The sequence below is a fragment of the Abramis brama genome (genome assembly GCF_963993115.1).
Source record: "Abramis brama genome assembly, chromosome: 5".
Taxonomy (NCBI): Eukaryota; Metazoa; Chordata; class Actinopteri; order Cypriniformes; family Leuciscidae; genus Abramis; species Abramis brama.
The window spans coordinates 45,974,443-45,992,755 of NC_139967.1; the positions used below are offsets into that span (position 1 = coordinate 45,974,443).

General features: G+C 36.5%; 1 protein-coding gene across 5 annotated transcripts in view; it reads right to left on the reverse strand.

The window, feature by feature from the left end:
• The window catches only part of smtnb (smoothelin b), a 78,573-nt gene that overhangs the window by 33,149 nt on the left and 27,111 nt on the right, over nt 1-18,313 (reverse strand). For all 5 annotated transcript variants that reach the window (XM_084113847.1, XM_084113846.1, XM_084113849.1 and 2 more), the window contains 5 exons: nt 15,874-15,943; nt 9,017-9,471; nt 7,245-7,299; nt 5,271-5,783; nt 409-482 (listed from right to left, as the gene is read on the reverse strand). In XM_084113847.1, the coding sequence (XP_083969973.1) occupies nt 409-482; nt 5,271-5,783; nt 7,245-7,299; nt 9,017-9,471; nt 15,874-15,943 (1,167 nt within the window). The remainder of the gene's footprint in view (nt 1-408; nt 483-5,270; nt 5,784-7,244; nt 7,300-9,016; nt 9,472-15,873; nt 15,944-18,313) is intronic.

Here is an 18,313-nt window from a genome sequence, read left to right on the forward strand (position 1 = left end):
CTTTTAATGCTCGATGGTTGAAGGGTGAGTAGATTAATGTCATCTCACTGTGACACTTTTTTAATGTATTGTGTTCATAGAGCGAGCGTTTCACTGATTGTTTACAGCTTAATGGAAGTTACACCCATAATTCGCGCAAAGCATTATGGGGCGTAAGAATAAGGTGGATAGAAACACTACACTGAAAAATAATTTCTATGTGAGCACAGCAAAGCGCTGTTACTCATTTAATGTGCAAAGACGACGTTTACGTAAAGGCCATAAGGGCACAGCAGCAAAAAAAGAGAAGATGGATAATTAATATTAAAATACTGACTAATATTAAAAGTGGACCTCAGGGCAAATGGCGAGTAGAGGTTTTCAATGTCTCATCTGCATGCAAATACAGTTTTGTTTTATGTTAAATACCTTAACAGAGGATCCAGATGAGAGACTTGAGCTGGTAACTTTGAACGGTGTCGCTCTTAAACCAAGAGTCAGCTCTGAGAGAACAAGGGAAAACAGCAAAATGAGAACAGTTACAAGATTTAGATGAGACTGAGCTTCTTAAGAACGTCTAAAGATGGTGTACGCTTTAAAAACATCATGCCACCCCAAGAAATATTTACACAGCACTGTTTGGATGTTAAATAGAGCTTCGGTCAGAGTGGAATGGAGCCTTTAGTCTGTTATGTAAGACGCCACAATGGCACCACATAGGGCTCGTAAATTAGCATTGCCACATTACTGCTAATGTAAACACTACTCAGCGCCCTCTGCGTTCTCTATGTTCGGCATGGGATATAAGGACACTGCATTACTGCCTAACAGTTACTTGAAATAAAACAACAAAAATCCTGACACTTATTTTATTTCAGATAGTTTCAAAGGAAAAAATAATAATCCCTCAAAATTACAAAGACTTAAACAAAAATTCTAATGAAAAATATAAAAACAAAAGCTAAATTCAACTATTGATCAAAATAATAGTAATGTCCAATCATCATCTTAGGAAAGGAAATGTCTGAATTTGTATCCAATTTTGTGTGATATGGTCTTGTCAGTCAGATCAAAAAATATTATGCCAAGAAAGGGATGTTAAAACAATTGTGGTTGATATCACATGAAATTGCATTGCTTTGTGGGATCCAGTCTCACTCTATGAGCTCTGGTTGCACACTGCACATTTTGACAAACATAGTAGGTCACATGGGTATTTCATGCATACTAAATTCCAGAGTTCCCGGCCTTTTTGACCAATTTTAAAAGCTTTAAAAAGCATTTTCATTTGTTTGTCTCAAACTATTGCATGGAATTAAAATCAGCATATTAGAACGCGTTTTGAAGGATCATGTGACACTGAAGACTGGAATAATGACGCTTTGCATCAAAGCTTTGGTGAGAACAAGAGACTAGAAAAACATTTTTTAAACAATGGTATCAAACCCAAACTTTTGAATGTGTGTTTGTACAATACGCATGTTCAAAAGTCTCCAAATGTCTTGATCCCCCCCCCCCCCAATCTAATAAAGTAAACGCTGTTGTTTTTTCATCAGAACTTGATACTGTTCATTGAAACCGTCATGTTTTATCCCAAGAGATCTGGTTTTCCTCAATAAATTCCCAATAAAAACCTCTTTGGCCAAGAACACACTGCTGATGAAATCAAAGAGTGGACACTGTTCTTAAATAAAGCTGTCTGCTCGGTTTACGGTGTCTTCCATCAGTTAGCGAGAGATTACACAGTGTGTCAGTTTCCTCGTGTGGTTCAGTGAGAGGGTAAACACTCTTTTACTGCAGGTCTATAGCGTTATATATCCTGAGGCTTTCAAGTACATTTTCACTGCCTGCGAGACCTTTCAGAGGCAAGGATGAGCAAAGCACTTCCAAAAAAGGAAGACCTGACAGAGCTGTGGCACTATGACAAATAAGGTCTGTTGATGATACTGAGAAGAGACAGACAGAGAGAGACAGAGAGAGATATGATAAAATGAGAAGAAAAGTGATCTTGTTTATGCATCAGGCAGGCGAAAGAGGGTGAACTGCAATGTGAATTATGATTATATGACAGGGGTCCTTAGGCACACATGCCAGTAAACTAACATATAACGGTTATTTTATATCGTTGTGATGGTATATATGGCATATGGTATATATATATACACACACATATATATCAGTACATAAGATATAGCTGGATATAACTAAAAATGGTTGAAAATCCATGTGGTAATGTCTACTTTTGGATAATTCATTAATTCATTAAAGCATGAATTAGATGCTTTACAAATGAATGAATGTACTTAATCTCTTTAGATTATTTCCCCTTTTTATTTTTTATGCAAATTTGCTAAATAATAATTTGTTAGAAATATCATTTCTATCATATTTTGTTAAGTCTGAAAACACCTTCACATTATGCAATTCAAGTTAAAAACTCAAAACAGTGAAATTAATATTTCTCACATGACCCACTTTCAGGGCATAAAGAGATCCGCTTCAATCCATGTGAAAATAAAGACAAGTGTGCAATTCATGGTGACACTTTACAATAAGGTATCATTTGTTAGCATTAATAAACTACATTAGTTAATATGAACACTGAATAAACCTTCGACAGCATTCATTAATCTTAGTTCATGTTAATCTCAACATTTACTAATACATTCATACGGTCAAACGGTGTACTGTTGTTAACATTAATACATTTTTATTAACTAACATAAGCAAAGGTTAATCAATGCTGTAAAAACGTATTGCTAATTAGCTGCGTTTCCGTCCAAAGCTGCAACTTTGACGACAGACTTTGGCTCAGGCATTTCAGAACGACCAAAACAACATTTCAGACGCTGTGCACCAAGATCGGTCAAGCTGGTTAGTCCAGTCGCGCAAAGTCACATGACTTTTTTGATGTTTCCATCATAGTTTATGCTCATGTATTCTTATCGGACAAAGTTACTGTATGGCTTTATAGTCGCTAGTCACCATTCACTTTCATTCATAAAGTAATAAATAGTAACCAATAAAGTGACCAAATGCTATGTTCCTCAGAAATAGAAAAACAATGGTTTCAGATGATATGAGGGTGCATACTGGGTATACGATGGATTTTTGGGGGAACTATCCCTTTAACTACATTCATAAGTACACTAAAGTGACATCCAAGTGAAATCCACTCCCACTTAAAAGAACCACAAGTTTCCACAAAATAGATTCTCTTAAAGTTTATATGCAAAGCCACTAAATAGGTTTACTCATACATCACTTGAATCATGGAGGAGGAATGTATCACACTCTTTCATTTTAGGGTGAAATTTCCAACATGGCTGCCAAACTGAGAATATGCACAGCTTGCAGTCCAGTTCGCTCCATCATCCCACTCACCATTCCTCATAAAACATCTGTGAAATGCATAGCACTGTTGCTTTCCAAATAACCTGGATCGTCTTTTAGCCATTGCTAGCTTTCTATTTTCCAGCTGTCTAGGCCTGTGATCTAGGCAAAAATCCTTAATTCATAAGGAAGTCTTTTAGAATCATCATTTGAAACCAATCCTAATGTACCCATAATATACATTTCCATACAGAATTCCAACACAAAACTTAAAAAGCTAGATATTTCGCAGCAAATACAGCAGTTCTCAACAGGACCATTATGATTAGCAATAGGACTAAATGTCCCATAGGAATTTAAAGGGGGAAAAAATGATTTCCTTTAACTCTCTATTAGCAATATGCTAATCAACACATCACAATAGATTATACATTAACCAATCGGGTTCAAAAACACATATTTTGAAAAAATAGGACCTTAATTTCTTAGGACTGGCTCTGTTTTGAATATGTCTGGACTAAGGAGATCAACCAGTCTGTTTTAGTAGGCCCAGCAGTTTGAAAACACTGATCTGAAGATGTAAAGGTATAGTTTTTGCAAGAGTGCAGAATTCGCTGAGCTTCCGCTTTAGAGATCGACAGTCTTAATGATTATAACGGGAGACTCAAGAGTGAGTGTTGAGTGTCTCTTAGTGTTAAAGGGATAGTTCACCCAAAAATGAAAATTCCCCCATGATTTACTCACCCTCAAGCCATCCTAAGTGTATATGACATTCTTCTTTCAGACAAATACAATCGGAGTTATATTAAAAATGTCCTGGCTCTTCCAAGCTTTTCAGATTTCTAATTTTCTAACATTACAGTAATATAATTTATTCCTGTGATCAAAGCTGAATTTTCAGCATCATTCCTCCAGTCTTCAGTGTCACATGATCCTTCAGAAATCATTCTAATATGATGATTTGCTGCTCAAGAAACATTTCGGATTATTATCAATGTTAAAACAGTTGTGCTGCCTCATATTTTTGAGGAAACCGTGCTATTTTTATTTTATTTTTTTGAATTCTTTGATTAATAAAAAGTAAATTCTTCAAATATCTCTTTATAAACGGTAGTGTATATTTTTAAATTATGTGTACATTTATTTATTTACCCATAGGGTTGGGAATCTAAAATGTATTCCAATTCTGGAATCGGATACTTGTTATAAAATTAAGATTTCAATTCCGCTTATCGATTCCTGTGCACATTTTAATGTGCTTTTAAACCATTCAAGCACAAGACGACGTGAACTAGAACTCAATTCAGAACTCGCGCACTGTTTTCTGTTCTGGGCACATCCAGCGCGCACAGAAAGCAGCTTCTCATACGGTCCGAAAATACTGAACTGAGTTTACTTTAGAGTCTTCTTGCGCTTGAACAGACAAATACACAAAAAAAGATGTCAAAATATCTCAGTAGAAAGAAAACGCGTGTAAAAAGAAAACTATACCGTGTTAATTTACATTTGATTTACATTTCTGAAAAAGTATTTATTTGTGCTAATCGATGCTAATTTGCTTATTTGTTCTTATTGTATGACTGACTGTATGCTTGTCTTTAATAATGTTTGAAATTGATATTAGTTAGTCTCGTTTATAAGTTAGTTATTCTTTAGGCTGCTGATTTGAGTTCATGGTATTCAGCTGCAACAGAACGTTTTGCAAAAAGACACAGAATAAACAAGTTTGATATCTAAATGTTTGACTTTACCATATTGGAATAAAAACTGAAAATCGATAAGAATCAGAATCGATAAGCAAAATCTGAATTGCTAAATTTCAAACGATACCCAACCATATTTACACATTTGGCAAGAGTTTTTTTTGCTAATGTACACATTTTTTGTTTGTTTATTCACCCACTATTGTTTTGGACCCAAAACTCATAATTGTATACATTTGTGTTTGTTTTGCTTACCTGTTCTCTTTGGAGCAGCAGATGTGCTGATTCGAGGAGTCATGTTTCCAGCTGAAGAGGACGATGACAGTGAAGAATGTGAAGCTGGATTTCGTCCATCTCTGATCTCAATGCTGAGGAAGGTCTTCATGTTGGACTCGGGCTCACCCCAGGTATCGTGGGTCCCTGAAGACGCTTCTCCCTCAGGAGTCTGCACTTCTTCTGAACCGCTACACGCACGCCTGACATTTTCAGTGCGACCCTGTGAGTCGCCCACTGTGGCGTGTGATTGGTTGGAGGAAAGCTTGGGCTGGGCTAGCATATTCTCAGTGGCATTCCTCCCTTTCTCCGGGATGGAGGAAGAGCAGGACAGTGTGTCCCGGGATCTCTCTGCAGACACTGTGTTTGTAGAATGAGAAGGACTGTGGCCACTTCTAGGTATATTCGTAACAGGTTCTGCGAACTTGCGCATCCGGTCACGAACAGAGTTTGCACGAATGAAGGGACCCGAGTATGAGGCTTTGTTTTTAAAATCTGGAAAGAAATAACAAAAAAAATAGGTCCCATGTTATATTAAGATCCTTTAACAACTATATGCTATATATATGCTTATTGTGTGTACATACACGTTTTCACATTGTACTTTTGTATTTAGAAAATACCTGCATGTAGTTCATTTCTGTTGACCGTTCCCTTACTCCTTAACCAACCCATACCACCATATATGTCCCTAACCGTACCCGTATCCCACCTCAATAGCAGTGCAAGTGTTTTGCAATACAACATCAACATCATAAGTACACTGAAACTAAGAATTCATTGTTTGGTCACTCCTTAGATTAGGGTCCAATCCTCACTATTAACTGCTTATTGTTACTGCTTAAACTTATTGTAAGTTTTTATCTGAAATCTGAAAAGAATATGTTAAAAAAAAAACTGCAAGAAGTTTTGACAGCAAGAGCTACAACATTTAAGTGGACAACAGATCTCAGATCATTTGGATTTGATGAGAAATGTTAATTATTAAATCTTTGACATCTGATTGTAGACTTTGGCATCTTGGGAAATATGATCAGACCTCCTTGAGAACTTTTTTGAAACTCTAGAGGAGTCACATGTGACAATACGGTTTTATTCCCTGGTGGAAGCAAGGAAGTGAGAGAATAAAAGGGATAGTTCACCCAAAAATGTAAATTCTGTCATCAATTACTCACCGTCCAGCACTGCAAAGCATAAACCTTTCATATTTCTTCGAAACACAAATGAAGATATTTTTAATGTAACCAGCAAGATTTCTGTCCCTCCACTCAAAGTCCATGCAATTAAAACTTGACGTTTCAAAAAGTTCATAAAGAAATGTATATTGAGCGGTTTAATTTAAGACTTCAGAAGAGACATAATCGCTTAATATGATGAACAGATTTAATTTAGGCTTTTTGTCATATAAACACTGATTAACGCACTCAAATATGCCTAACTATCCTTGACGGAATTTTCATTTTAGGTTAACCATCCCTTTAATCAGAAGACTTCACTTGCCATCCATTTATTTTCATTGTGCCAAGAAAAAACAATTGAGATTCTAAGGTTATTAATTCCATCTCTTTTGGGGTTTTTCATCCCTTCGGGTCATGCAGGATGTTTTGGTTTGTTCAGAAGGGGGGAGGAGACAGGAAAGTCTGATTAAAGCACTACACCGGACCGGGCCCCTAAGACTGTGAATGTGGTAATGGCCCTATTAGGTCATAAGGAAGAGTAAAGATCTTGGTATACGGCCCACTGACTGTGAGAGGATGACATCTCAATACTTTAAACAAAAGCAGAAGGACATCAACTTGCTGCTGGGCAACTATACTCACAGGTATGCAATATTTGCAAGTTGGATTTGAATGGAGAAAGTGTAATTATGAACTTATTTTAGGACACAGGCTAAATCTATTATTAGGTAACCTTCAGCTGTAGTGTATTTTCATGAGGGCATGCAGAACTGCTCACCTGTATCCTTGCCGTTAGAAAGAGAAGTCAAGAGATCGTCTCTACCTGACGTAACCTGAGGAAAATTCATTCAAAATCAACTTTTCGTAGCGTTACATGAAACATGGCACAACATATATACATTATTTTATATATATATATATATATATATATATATATATATATATATATATATATATATATATATATATATACACACACACACATACATACATATATACATACATACATACATACATACATACATAAATTAAGCAGTAAAAACTGTTTTCAACATTGATTAAAATTCAGAAATGTATCAAGCAGCAAATCTCAAAAAGGATTATGTGACTCTGAAGACTGGAGTAATGATGCTGAAAATTCAGCTTTGCATCACAGGAATAAATTACAGTTTACTATATGTTCAAAAAGAAAACAGTGTTTTGAAATTGTAATAATTTTTCACAACATTACTGTTTTGCTGTATTTTTAATTAAAAAAAAATGCAGACTTCTTTCAAAAAAAATTGTACCGACCCAAATTTTTGAACAGTAGTGTATGTATACTATATTATAAGATTTGTAACGGTATGTTGTAGCACATTGCTACAGTATATAGCTGCTAAAGTGGTTATTAGCATATTACTCTGTAGAATCTATAATCTGGTCTCTAGATATGGCTCATATCAATGTAAGTATGAGAGATTTGTTTGCTTGTTTTATTATCAGCCAGGCCAGAATTGTAATAGCACAACACACTCTTTAAAAAGCAACAGAATATGAGGTATTGTGTCTGTTGCACATGAAGACTAAAAATCCAGTAACCCTAAAAGTGAGCAACAGTAATAGTGATGGTTAGTGATTCTCTCTCAATCACATCTGAATGTGATGACACTGTTATGAGGAAGGTCTGCACAATTGGTGGATGGATTACACTAACTGGACTATACTGTAAAAAACTATTCAACAAATTTAAGGTATAGATTAAACCAATTACTGGGGTTTGTTTTATAGGAAAACACTATTTCAGGTTTTTTACTTCAAAATTTCATGTTTAATCCAATGGGTTACTTATTTATTTGTACTTTTTGTAAAAACGGTTAAACCAATTTTCGGTTACACTTTATTTTAATGTGTCCGCATTACAGTGTAATGAATAATTTAAAGTCCCCCTGTGGTGAAAACCAAGCTTTTAATGTTGTTTATATGTCTATGTGGTGTTTTTAATATGCTTTAAGGCAAACCATGTGTAAATTCATAAGTCGACACCATTGCTGAGTATTTTCTCCTTAAAACTGCAGTGAACCAAAGACAGTCTCAAAAACACGCTTTGAAATCGCTGGTGTTTCTGACGTCACAAACTACCTTGTAACCAATCAGATCAACGTGTGATCGTCAACGAGTGGATCTCTGAGCTGAGTGAGTGAGTGGAGGTGGGGCCAAATTTGCATATTCATAGAACCGCGTATACTAAATGAGGCAAGGGTGTCGAGTTACATTCAAGCTATTTTAAGGCATGAAGAATTTTTTTTTCAAGGAAAATTTTTTTTAAATATGTCATTTTGGTGATCAAAGATGAGTTTTAAGGGATCAAATTATTGATAATAATTACTATTTTAAATTATTGATAGCTACTATAGTAACAACATATAACATGTATAACAAGGACACTAAAATAAAATAAAGTGTTACCCAGAAGATAAAACAGAACAATCTCAAACAGAGACAAATAGTACCTCCTGGTGGAACTAACAGGGCAAGCGTTCCCATCAGACACCTTTCACTTCTACTCACCTTCTGTGCAGCGAGGTCTTCAGGTCTTTTACTGCTCATGTTCAGAGTGAATTCTTGTGAACTTGTTCTGCTCCGAAAGTGAGTCATCTCGACGCCATTGTCAAGTTTCTTCAGCTCTCGATCCATCTGCGGATCCTCTGAATTCACGCCAGGCAAAGGTGCACTCGCTCTCCCTTCTTCCCCATCGGGTCCTGAGCTTGATCTTTGGTTCCTCGGATGATCTTCAGCAGGAGACAGGGATTCATGACTGCGATCCGAAGCGCTGGAATTCAGTCTCATTCTCTGATGAGAGCTGTGGCTGTCACTCGACTCTCCGGAGTCGCAGCGCTCCCGGTATGAAGGAATGACTTCTGATGAGGGCGAGCCATGTTCACATTGAATCCGTTGGGTCAGAGGGCAAGAGACTTTCTCTCTGACCAAAGGATCTAGAACTAAAACCATGTCGGGGTTCGAGCCTACAGCAGAAGAGACAGATGCACAACTTTAAAGACACTATTACAGGATCTTTCAGGTTAGAATAAGGGTGTTTTCACAATTGAGTCTTCTTTAAAGGGATACTCTACCGTTTTTTGTTATTCCCTTATCTAAGACGAGTTGATACATACCTCTCTCATCTCAGTGCGTGCACTTAATCGCTCTAGCGCGCGGTGACACTTTGATAGTACTTAGCTTAGCCCAGTATATTCAGTGGTATCTAGCAGCAAGAATTTAGAAGTGACCAAACACATCAACGTTTTCCCTAATATGAAAAAACGGTAGAGTATCCCTTTAAAATACCAACCTCAGAGCAGTTTAAGTGGACTAAAGAGACTAAGACTAAGAGAAAGTCATGTACGCTTTGTAAACACTGGGTCGGTATTTCCGTCTATGTCACGTGTGACTAAGGGTGTGCGATATCACGATTTTTGATCGTGGACGATTAAAATGTCTCCACGATCTGCTTTTGAAGAAATATCGTAGTATCGTGCATTCTATCAGTTGCTGTTCTGGCGCCTCTGTCCCAACATACTGTACAACGCAACGTATATTCACATCAAATGTTAACACAGAGGAACTGGACACTGCAGTTCACAAAAGTTCATAATTTGCATGTGCTTTAATGCCTTGTCGGTTAAACATTTAATTTGCGTGCTGATGCGCTGTTCTAACGTGCGCGTTTCTGAGCGCGTGCACGTAAAGCTCACAGGCACTAAAAGCCTGTCTAACAGCGCCTGGATACTGGACTAAGTTATCTTTCGAGTCTTATTGTGCTAATACTGTCAAATACACACAAGGTTTACATAAACAAAGTCGGTTATGTCTAAAGTGAAAACAAACAGAGAAAATTTAGAGAAAATCTGTTTGCCAAATGCGTGTATATTAGACGCGTTGCGTGCAGCTCTTAAAGAGACAGTAGCCTAATAGTAAACATGCTGCCGCTTGTCCTTAAAGAGATAGTTCACCCAAAAATATATACTATGGAAGTCACTGGGGTACATCAACTGTTTGGTTACCCACATTCTTCAAAATAACTTTTATTTTCAACAGAAGAAAGAAACTTATTCGAGTTTAAAAAACTTGAGAGAGATAATTTACAAATTGACAGAGTAAATTTTGGGAGAACTATCCCTTTAATTGTAATTAAACAACAAAACACAGAGGAAATCACTCACTGCTCTTGACTGAGAACTTCAATAGCTTTTATAAGTATCAACATATAATTTATACAATGAAGTCTATGTTGTTTTATTTTCATATTTGTTCATTTAAACACTTTCTTCAATGCTACTGTTAAATACACCTACTGTAGCTGAAAACATAAAGCACAGTGACCAACATGAAAAAGAATCGTGATAAAATCGTGAATCGTGATTTTCCTGAAAAAAAATCGTGATATGATATTTTTGCCATATCGCCCACCCCTACGTGTGACCTTTCAACGTGATGCGTGAAGTCGTGGACGCACAAATCGCAGAGCTAATGCAAGACAAGTATTTGTGGTTAAAGGGGTGATATAATGCCCTTTTCACAAGATGCAAAATAAGTCTCTGATGTCCCCAGAGAGTGTATGTGAAGTTTTAGCTCAAAATAACCCACAGATATTTTTATAGCATGTTAAAATTGTCATTTTTTGAGGGTTAGCAAAAACACACCGTTTTTGTGTGTGTCCCTTTAAATGCAAATGAGCTGCTGCTCCCGGCACAGGGGCCGGAGCTTCAACAGCTTGCACTCACACAGTCAGGCACTGAAAATTTCAAAAACTTTTAGCCTTTTATGTTCAAACCAGAGTCAGACAATGATGGAGAGACTCAAGAAGAAGTGACAACATGTAGAAGCAACAGGACATTTCTGAATGGTTAGTTGATGAATTTATGTAGCTATGTGTAGTTATCTTCTAGTCATTGATTAGCATATTCTGTCATGATAATCTATAAATTGTGTTCAGGGGGCGGGGTTTATGTAAATTTTAGGGTTAGTGATGTCATTAACCCAGAAGGAATGTCGTGTAGTCTCTACCAGCCGTTTGTTGTAGTCCTTAAAAAGCCATTTCTTTAAAAGAAAAAAAAATCTCCCTTTGCTTTGAACTTTGAGCGTTGTAACTTTGCAGATGTTGTTTTTGCTCAAACAGCAACATTACACACTAACTAAAGTTAGAAAAGTGAAATCATAATCAAGCACCCCTTTAAAAAGTATATACTTCTTTTTTTTTTGAAAATGAGCGATGGTTTGTCTAGATAAGGCTCTTATTCCTCGGCTGGATCGTGTCGAGACTTTGAAGCTGCACTGAAACTCACATTTGGACCTTCGACCCGCTGGACCCCATTGAAGTCACTATATGGAGAAAAACCCTGGAATGTTAAAAAATCCTGTTTTTTTTCCTCAAAAACCTTAATTCCTTTCGACTGAAGAAATAAATACATGAACATCTTGGATGACGTGGCGGTGAGTAAATTATCAGGAAATTTGTATTCTGGAGTGAACTAATCATTCAAATTAAAAAGCATCTCTATTGCTGCAACATACACTGCAGTTTATAGTGCTGTTGTAAGTGGAGGAAAAGATTTGAAGTGCTTAAACTTTTGGATGCAAAATATTTTAGCTTAAGTTTAGAATTATTGCGCTTTAATTCTAATCGCTCCGCCTATCTGACGCGAATGCGCACGCCGTCACTCGTTCATTGAAGTCTGTGAAGTTAAACCTAGATTTGCTGGCTGTCAGGATAATCTCTTATTGCGAAAAGGAAATACTTGCGTGTATTTCTAACATTTACAGGCAAGTATACAAACATAAGATGTAAGTTGTGCATTGAGAAAAACATGTCTCAAAATGCATTAAAGCTACAATATGTAAAAAAAAATTGCCGCTACGGGTCGCTAACCTCTTACAATAACAAAGGCGTAGGTTATAAGCGGAATGATGAGACTTGTCGTACTGCCAAAGGATCTAATAATGTTTATGGATAAGTGAAAACATTGATGTTTTTAACATGACTGTGGTGTGAAGCAGGGCGCGAGTGCTAATGAGAGAGAGATATCAGCGCCACACGCGAGTCCTGCGGATATAAAGGAATGAGGACATTTCATTCTACCGAACTAACATGGTTACTATGGCAGTACGAGCGGAAACCAGGGATAACGCGGATATTACGTCATTGACAGGTGACAAGTGGGACAGGGCGACAGGGACGAACCATTATTTAAAATTGGAATTTCTCTGAAATTAAAAATCTTTGGGAACTTTTTGGGATATTGTAAGTACACAACTGCAGGAAATATATCACACTGTGCAAGTGATTTTTGGATATTTTATTACAAAATTCGTACATATTGTAGCTTTAAACACATCTTGTTAGTTTTTAAAAATATACAGGAATGGAATCAGGAATGCAACGATCCGACTGCATTGGAGTCAAGGCATGGCTCAAACTTCACTGAAGACTCATGGGCATTACATGCATACTGAATGTATGAATACTGCACACTGAATTTCCTTCAGGAGACTTTCAGGTTTACATTAGCATGTATGGTGAAACACTAGTTCACTCCTCTATATTCTCCACATATAAAAGCAAATATATGCAGCCAGGCAGAGACAAAACGAACAGAACGAAGCCAAAGGAATGTCAGATGGTTATTGTAATGAGCTGTGCATGCTGGGTGGAGATAGGACATTTCCGTTCACATTTCCTGAGTATATGCACACTCAGGGCAAAGGCTGTTTGGGGGAACAAGGACACAGAAATCCACACAGAGAATACATGGTGTGCACAGGAAGTGACATTAGCGTCAAACCTTCAGTCGAGAGCCCAGTGTCAGCTAAATATTTGTAAAATTTGCACGTAGCAGCTCAAATTTGAAGATATAACTAAAATGGGCTACTTTATACAATCATAATGGTCTTAAATTATCCTATATTAAGTGATACAAGGTATTCCTCCTGGTTCTGGAAGCACTGGAAACTTAAATAATTTGTAAATCTACGTTTGTATGTTATTCTTTTCTTTCAGTTTCTTTTCCTTTGTGATATTGACCTAAGGGTCTGGAATGAAGTATTAATAATAATAATATTATTATTATTATAATACCTGACTTTTTTCTTTCATTAAACCTGTGCAGCTGTTAATGAAAGTTTCCAAATTTAAACCAGAGACACAAGACATTTTTATAGTGTGGTAAAAGCGGCATGTCAAAATGCCGATCTGACTGATAGTACTTGAGAGATTCACATTCACCCGTCGGTCACACACTCCAGCTGTAATGAGAGAGAGCTAATGCTCTTTTAAGGTAACAGCGTTTCTGAGCAGATCCCTGTAATTTGTAGGAAAGCGGTCCTGCCGGCATCCTGATACTTTTCACATCTGGTCAGGAAGTATCGTTCTGTTTCCACCATTCTCAGATCTCTGAAGGAGCAGAGCAACGTCTGTTGCTTTTAAGCTGCTTAGTCTACAGTACGTCTTGTGTTATTTTCATCCCTTATAGAGTCAAGATTTACTCCTTTAAAGGCCTTTTCAAAGAATGTTTGAAATACGAAGTGCAAAAGTGATAGCTTGCAACTTCAACTATATATAGCATAAAAACAAACATTAACAGCAATCAGAAACTCCCTTAAATGACCCTCTGCACTAAATTAAGAGTAAGTGAATATAAATGACACATCTTAGACGTTTAACTGTGAGGTCTTTAGAATCTGGTCCAGTCAAGTGCTTAATTTGATCACCATCTTGTCTGCTTTGTTTACCACAAGTGATGTGGCAGGCAATGAATTTAAGAGATCCAAACCCCAGACGCATTCTTCAGCTTCAGCACAAAGAACGGCTCTCCACACTCTCAGACAAATGCTAGGCTATAAAATAGCGCATGTCAAACCCAACACAGTCCCTCAATCATCTCTTTGGATAACCAGATTTGTTTCAGCTGGTATGGAAAACAGGTATTACATATGCACTGCATCTTTTGTTGAAAGAATAGCTCACCTAAAAATTAAATGAACTCCAAAAATGACACAAAAATAACTAGTTCATCCGACTCTATATTTGTAGAAGTATTAGATTATTAGATTAACTCTACGTATATTAAGTCTTTCATCCACGTTTTCATGTAAATTGTGTATACTCAAACCCAAATAGGATTTGCATGGAAGCCCATTTCTGCCACATAAGAAAAAAAAAAAAGTTTAAATAAGTCCAAATTATTAAATATTAAGTCAACATTTTTTATCTCATAAGTGTGATTTACAGTAGTATCTAACTTTTTATCTCAATTTTGACGTCAATCATGATTGTCATAATTTTGACTTTACACTTTTACTTTATCTCATAATTATGGCTAAATGCGTCACAATTTTGACTTTTTCATCTTTGTCATAATTATGACAATTTCAACTTCTCAATTATGATTAGTGTCTTAATTTTGACCTTTTTTCTCATAATTATGACTTTATCTCATTGACATTTTATCTCATTTTTCAACTTTTCATAATTATGATTTAGTTTATCACAATTTTGACTTTTTTCTTATAATGACTTAGTACTTCAGAATTTTGACTTTTTATTACATAACTATGAACTGTCTTTATTATTATTGTTTTTTTCATATTATGATTTTCATAACTTTTTATCTCATAAACATCTCCTTTACCCAGGAATAAATAATTGCCTGAAAGAAATATGTGACTTATTCCTTTAACATTTAATATTAAGAAGATTATCCCAATTTAACCTATGTTTAGTTAAAAGCCTGAAATACCACAGTATTACCATCTGACACCATCACTACACCACCACACGGTACTATCTTCTAAGGGAAATGCCAGACAAGAAATTCATTTTGGATAAAGCAGCAAAAACATTCAAACAAAGACAGTCTCCCTTTATCTGATCTCTAAATGTCTTCAACTCAAAATGTGTTCTCTGACCCAAATCTTCAAAACACTTGCAAGACAAAAGCCTGTCTCCTCCCCCAGTCTCTTCCCTGTCCTGTCCAAACCCAAACTTCCTTTGTCTCCATCTGAACAACAAACAGTGGCTTCCCAAAATGTCTAATTCCTGCACTCATTAAGGCCGTCTTTGCTTGGCCCTGCTCTCACCCTGGCCAAAATTACTGGGTTGAGCAGCTGAGTAAGGACCACTAACACCACAAATGTCAGGGTCACAGGAAAGGAGTTTTACTTCAACAGACTGTGTGTCTAAATATAGGGTTGACCTGGTGGGGGGGGGGGGGGATGAAAGTATGTTTGGCAGACATAAATGAGCTTTACATCTCTACGGGCGCTGGATAGCCGTAGTCTACCTTGGTGTGGAGCGTTTCTATACTTTTTTGCAAGATTAAACTCTTTTGTCAGATTGTATTAAAGTGAATGTTTTGTGTGATTTAACTTGCCTTCTCTGTGGTTCTCAATTCTCTCTGATTGGCTGATGAGCTCTTCTGCCTTGACGTTATCCTGCCCGCCCTGCAAAATATAAACAAACAAATTCATTTTCTTCTGAAGCCCTATTCAATGACCAAATCATACAGACTCGGAGAGCAAGATAAATGTGGCCAACACACAAAATTGCAGTTCAATAGAAATTCAACCATCAAAACCGATCTGGGATTGATTTCGGCTCTACCAAGCAAGACAGAACAACTAATTGGTTAGTAAACAGTAGAGCTGCACAATTCTGGATATAGATATATATTGGTTTGTTTAAAATAGGTCACGATTCTCCCACGATTCTAAATAGACAGCTATACAAAACAGTATGTTTAAAAAATATATGCAATTCATTTTAATTCATTGTTTTTTTAAAAACTCTTGAATGAATGATTCACACTCTGAAAAAAAGCTGTCACAGGGATGGTATCCCCTTTAAAAAAGTTCTCATATGTACCATTTAGGTACTAATTTGTACACTTTTGGTACCAATATGTACCTGATATGCACTCTTTGAGTATAAAGGCGTAGCTTTTGAAAGGGTTCTGCACTAGTGACAGCTTTTGTACCTTTTTTTCTGAGAGTGTTCAATGACTCGCTCATAAAGACTTCACTTGATTCATTACTGGATGACTCAGCGTTTTTGAACGAATCTTTTGAATGAATGATTCAATGACTCGCTCTCAGGCGTCTCAGTCTCCACTTTGCTTAAGTACAATAATATTGCGGTTACAAGCTGTGTACAGTTTAAACTACCTTATTAAATTACTCCACTAACAGGGGCTACTCTCTTCTGAACTCTTCCCTCAGTTCATTAAAGCTGCCAGATATCATTAAAAAAAGCACAACTTGCCTTAATATAATAAACAGACTTGGCAAAACTGTACCTGGGGAACAGATATAAACTAGTATTACCAATATCCTAAAAAATTGAAATGGCAGGATGTGTCATTTATTATGAATACAATAGTTCAATTTAAAATATTTAGATTTAGCCTATTATAAATTGATTTAAGTAATACAATAACATGACACTGAAAAAAATATTAATTATACAAAACTTAGAGTTTAATTACTAATATCAATCAATTGGGGGCACAGGTTTTTCTTCATATATGAGGAGGACAATAAATTAATTTAAATTCAAATCAAAATTTAGGATCAAATCTAAAATCAAATCTATGGATACATCAAAACAAAAATTGTATTCAAAATTGAGAATTGATTTATTAACCGAATCGTGAGATTCCAAAAGCAGATAATTTCAATATGCAATGTATATATAAGCATATAAATAAATACAAATAATTCCCTCAAACACGTGAACCAGACTGAACCTTTAAGTCTTTGAGTTTGTCTGCAAGTTGTAAAGAAGGCTGAAGGGACTAAGATGTTTATTGTTAGCTTAACGCTGTGGACTTTAAGTCTTTCTGGCTTAACGGTGATTGTAACAGGATTAACAGTTATATGGTACAATAAAGAGCAAACCGCAGTTAATCAGCAGCCCAACACAAACAGAAATAATCAGGCCTTACATGAGGTCATGTGTCTGAGTGTGTCTTTGTTTTAGACCAGCTTGAGGGAACCATTTAAACATGTAAATTACCATTTTGTCCCAGAGTAAAGCTGCGAGATTTTACTTGCAAACAAACAGCAAAGCATCATCTTTCTGTCTGTAGAAAACAGATATAAGACACTGCTTAGCCAGCAGTCGCATCCATCTTTCCACACTATAATTACAAGATGCTTGCCATGAAAACACATGAGAAATGGCTTTTTCTGAAGTTCGGATAAAGGTTGCCGTTAAAGAGACATTTCACCCCAAAATAAAGATGATTCTGTGAACTGAAGCGGTCTCAACTTTTAGCCTGTTCCTTACACAAAGCAGTCGCATGGCTTTTACACACTTTGGTTATAGTGCCCGAGTTGCATGAACAACTTTTATTGTACTTTTTTGTCCTGTAGGAGCTTGAAAGCCCCAGTGATAAGCTTTTTCCATGATCAAAGTAAATGGGGCCTGGGGCTTTCAAGCTCCTAAAGGACAAAAAAGTACAATAAAGGTTGCTCATGCAACTCTCCATCCACAGACGATGTTATGTTGTAAGTCACACAAGGGTGAGAAAACTTACGAGTGATTTTTATTTTTGAGTGAGCACTGAATTCACGCTGCAGAAGTTTCAGATAAACTGAAGGCGTGTTTCCATTACGTTTTTTTCAAAATGTACTATTGCGAAATGACAGCGTTTTCATTAACCGATGTTATGCGACTAAAACTCTCGCGATAAGTCATTCCAAAAATCGAGACGTATGTGTGTTATCCAATCATTAATGGCAAGGAAAGGCCCTTATACTGGGAGCGGCACATATGAGGTGTTTCTGGGTGTTTCTCCCTCAGATCTGCTTCGA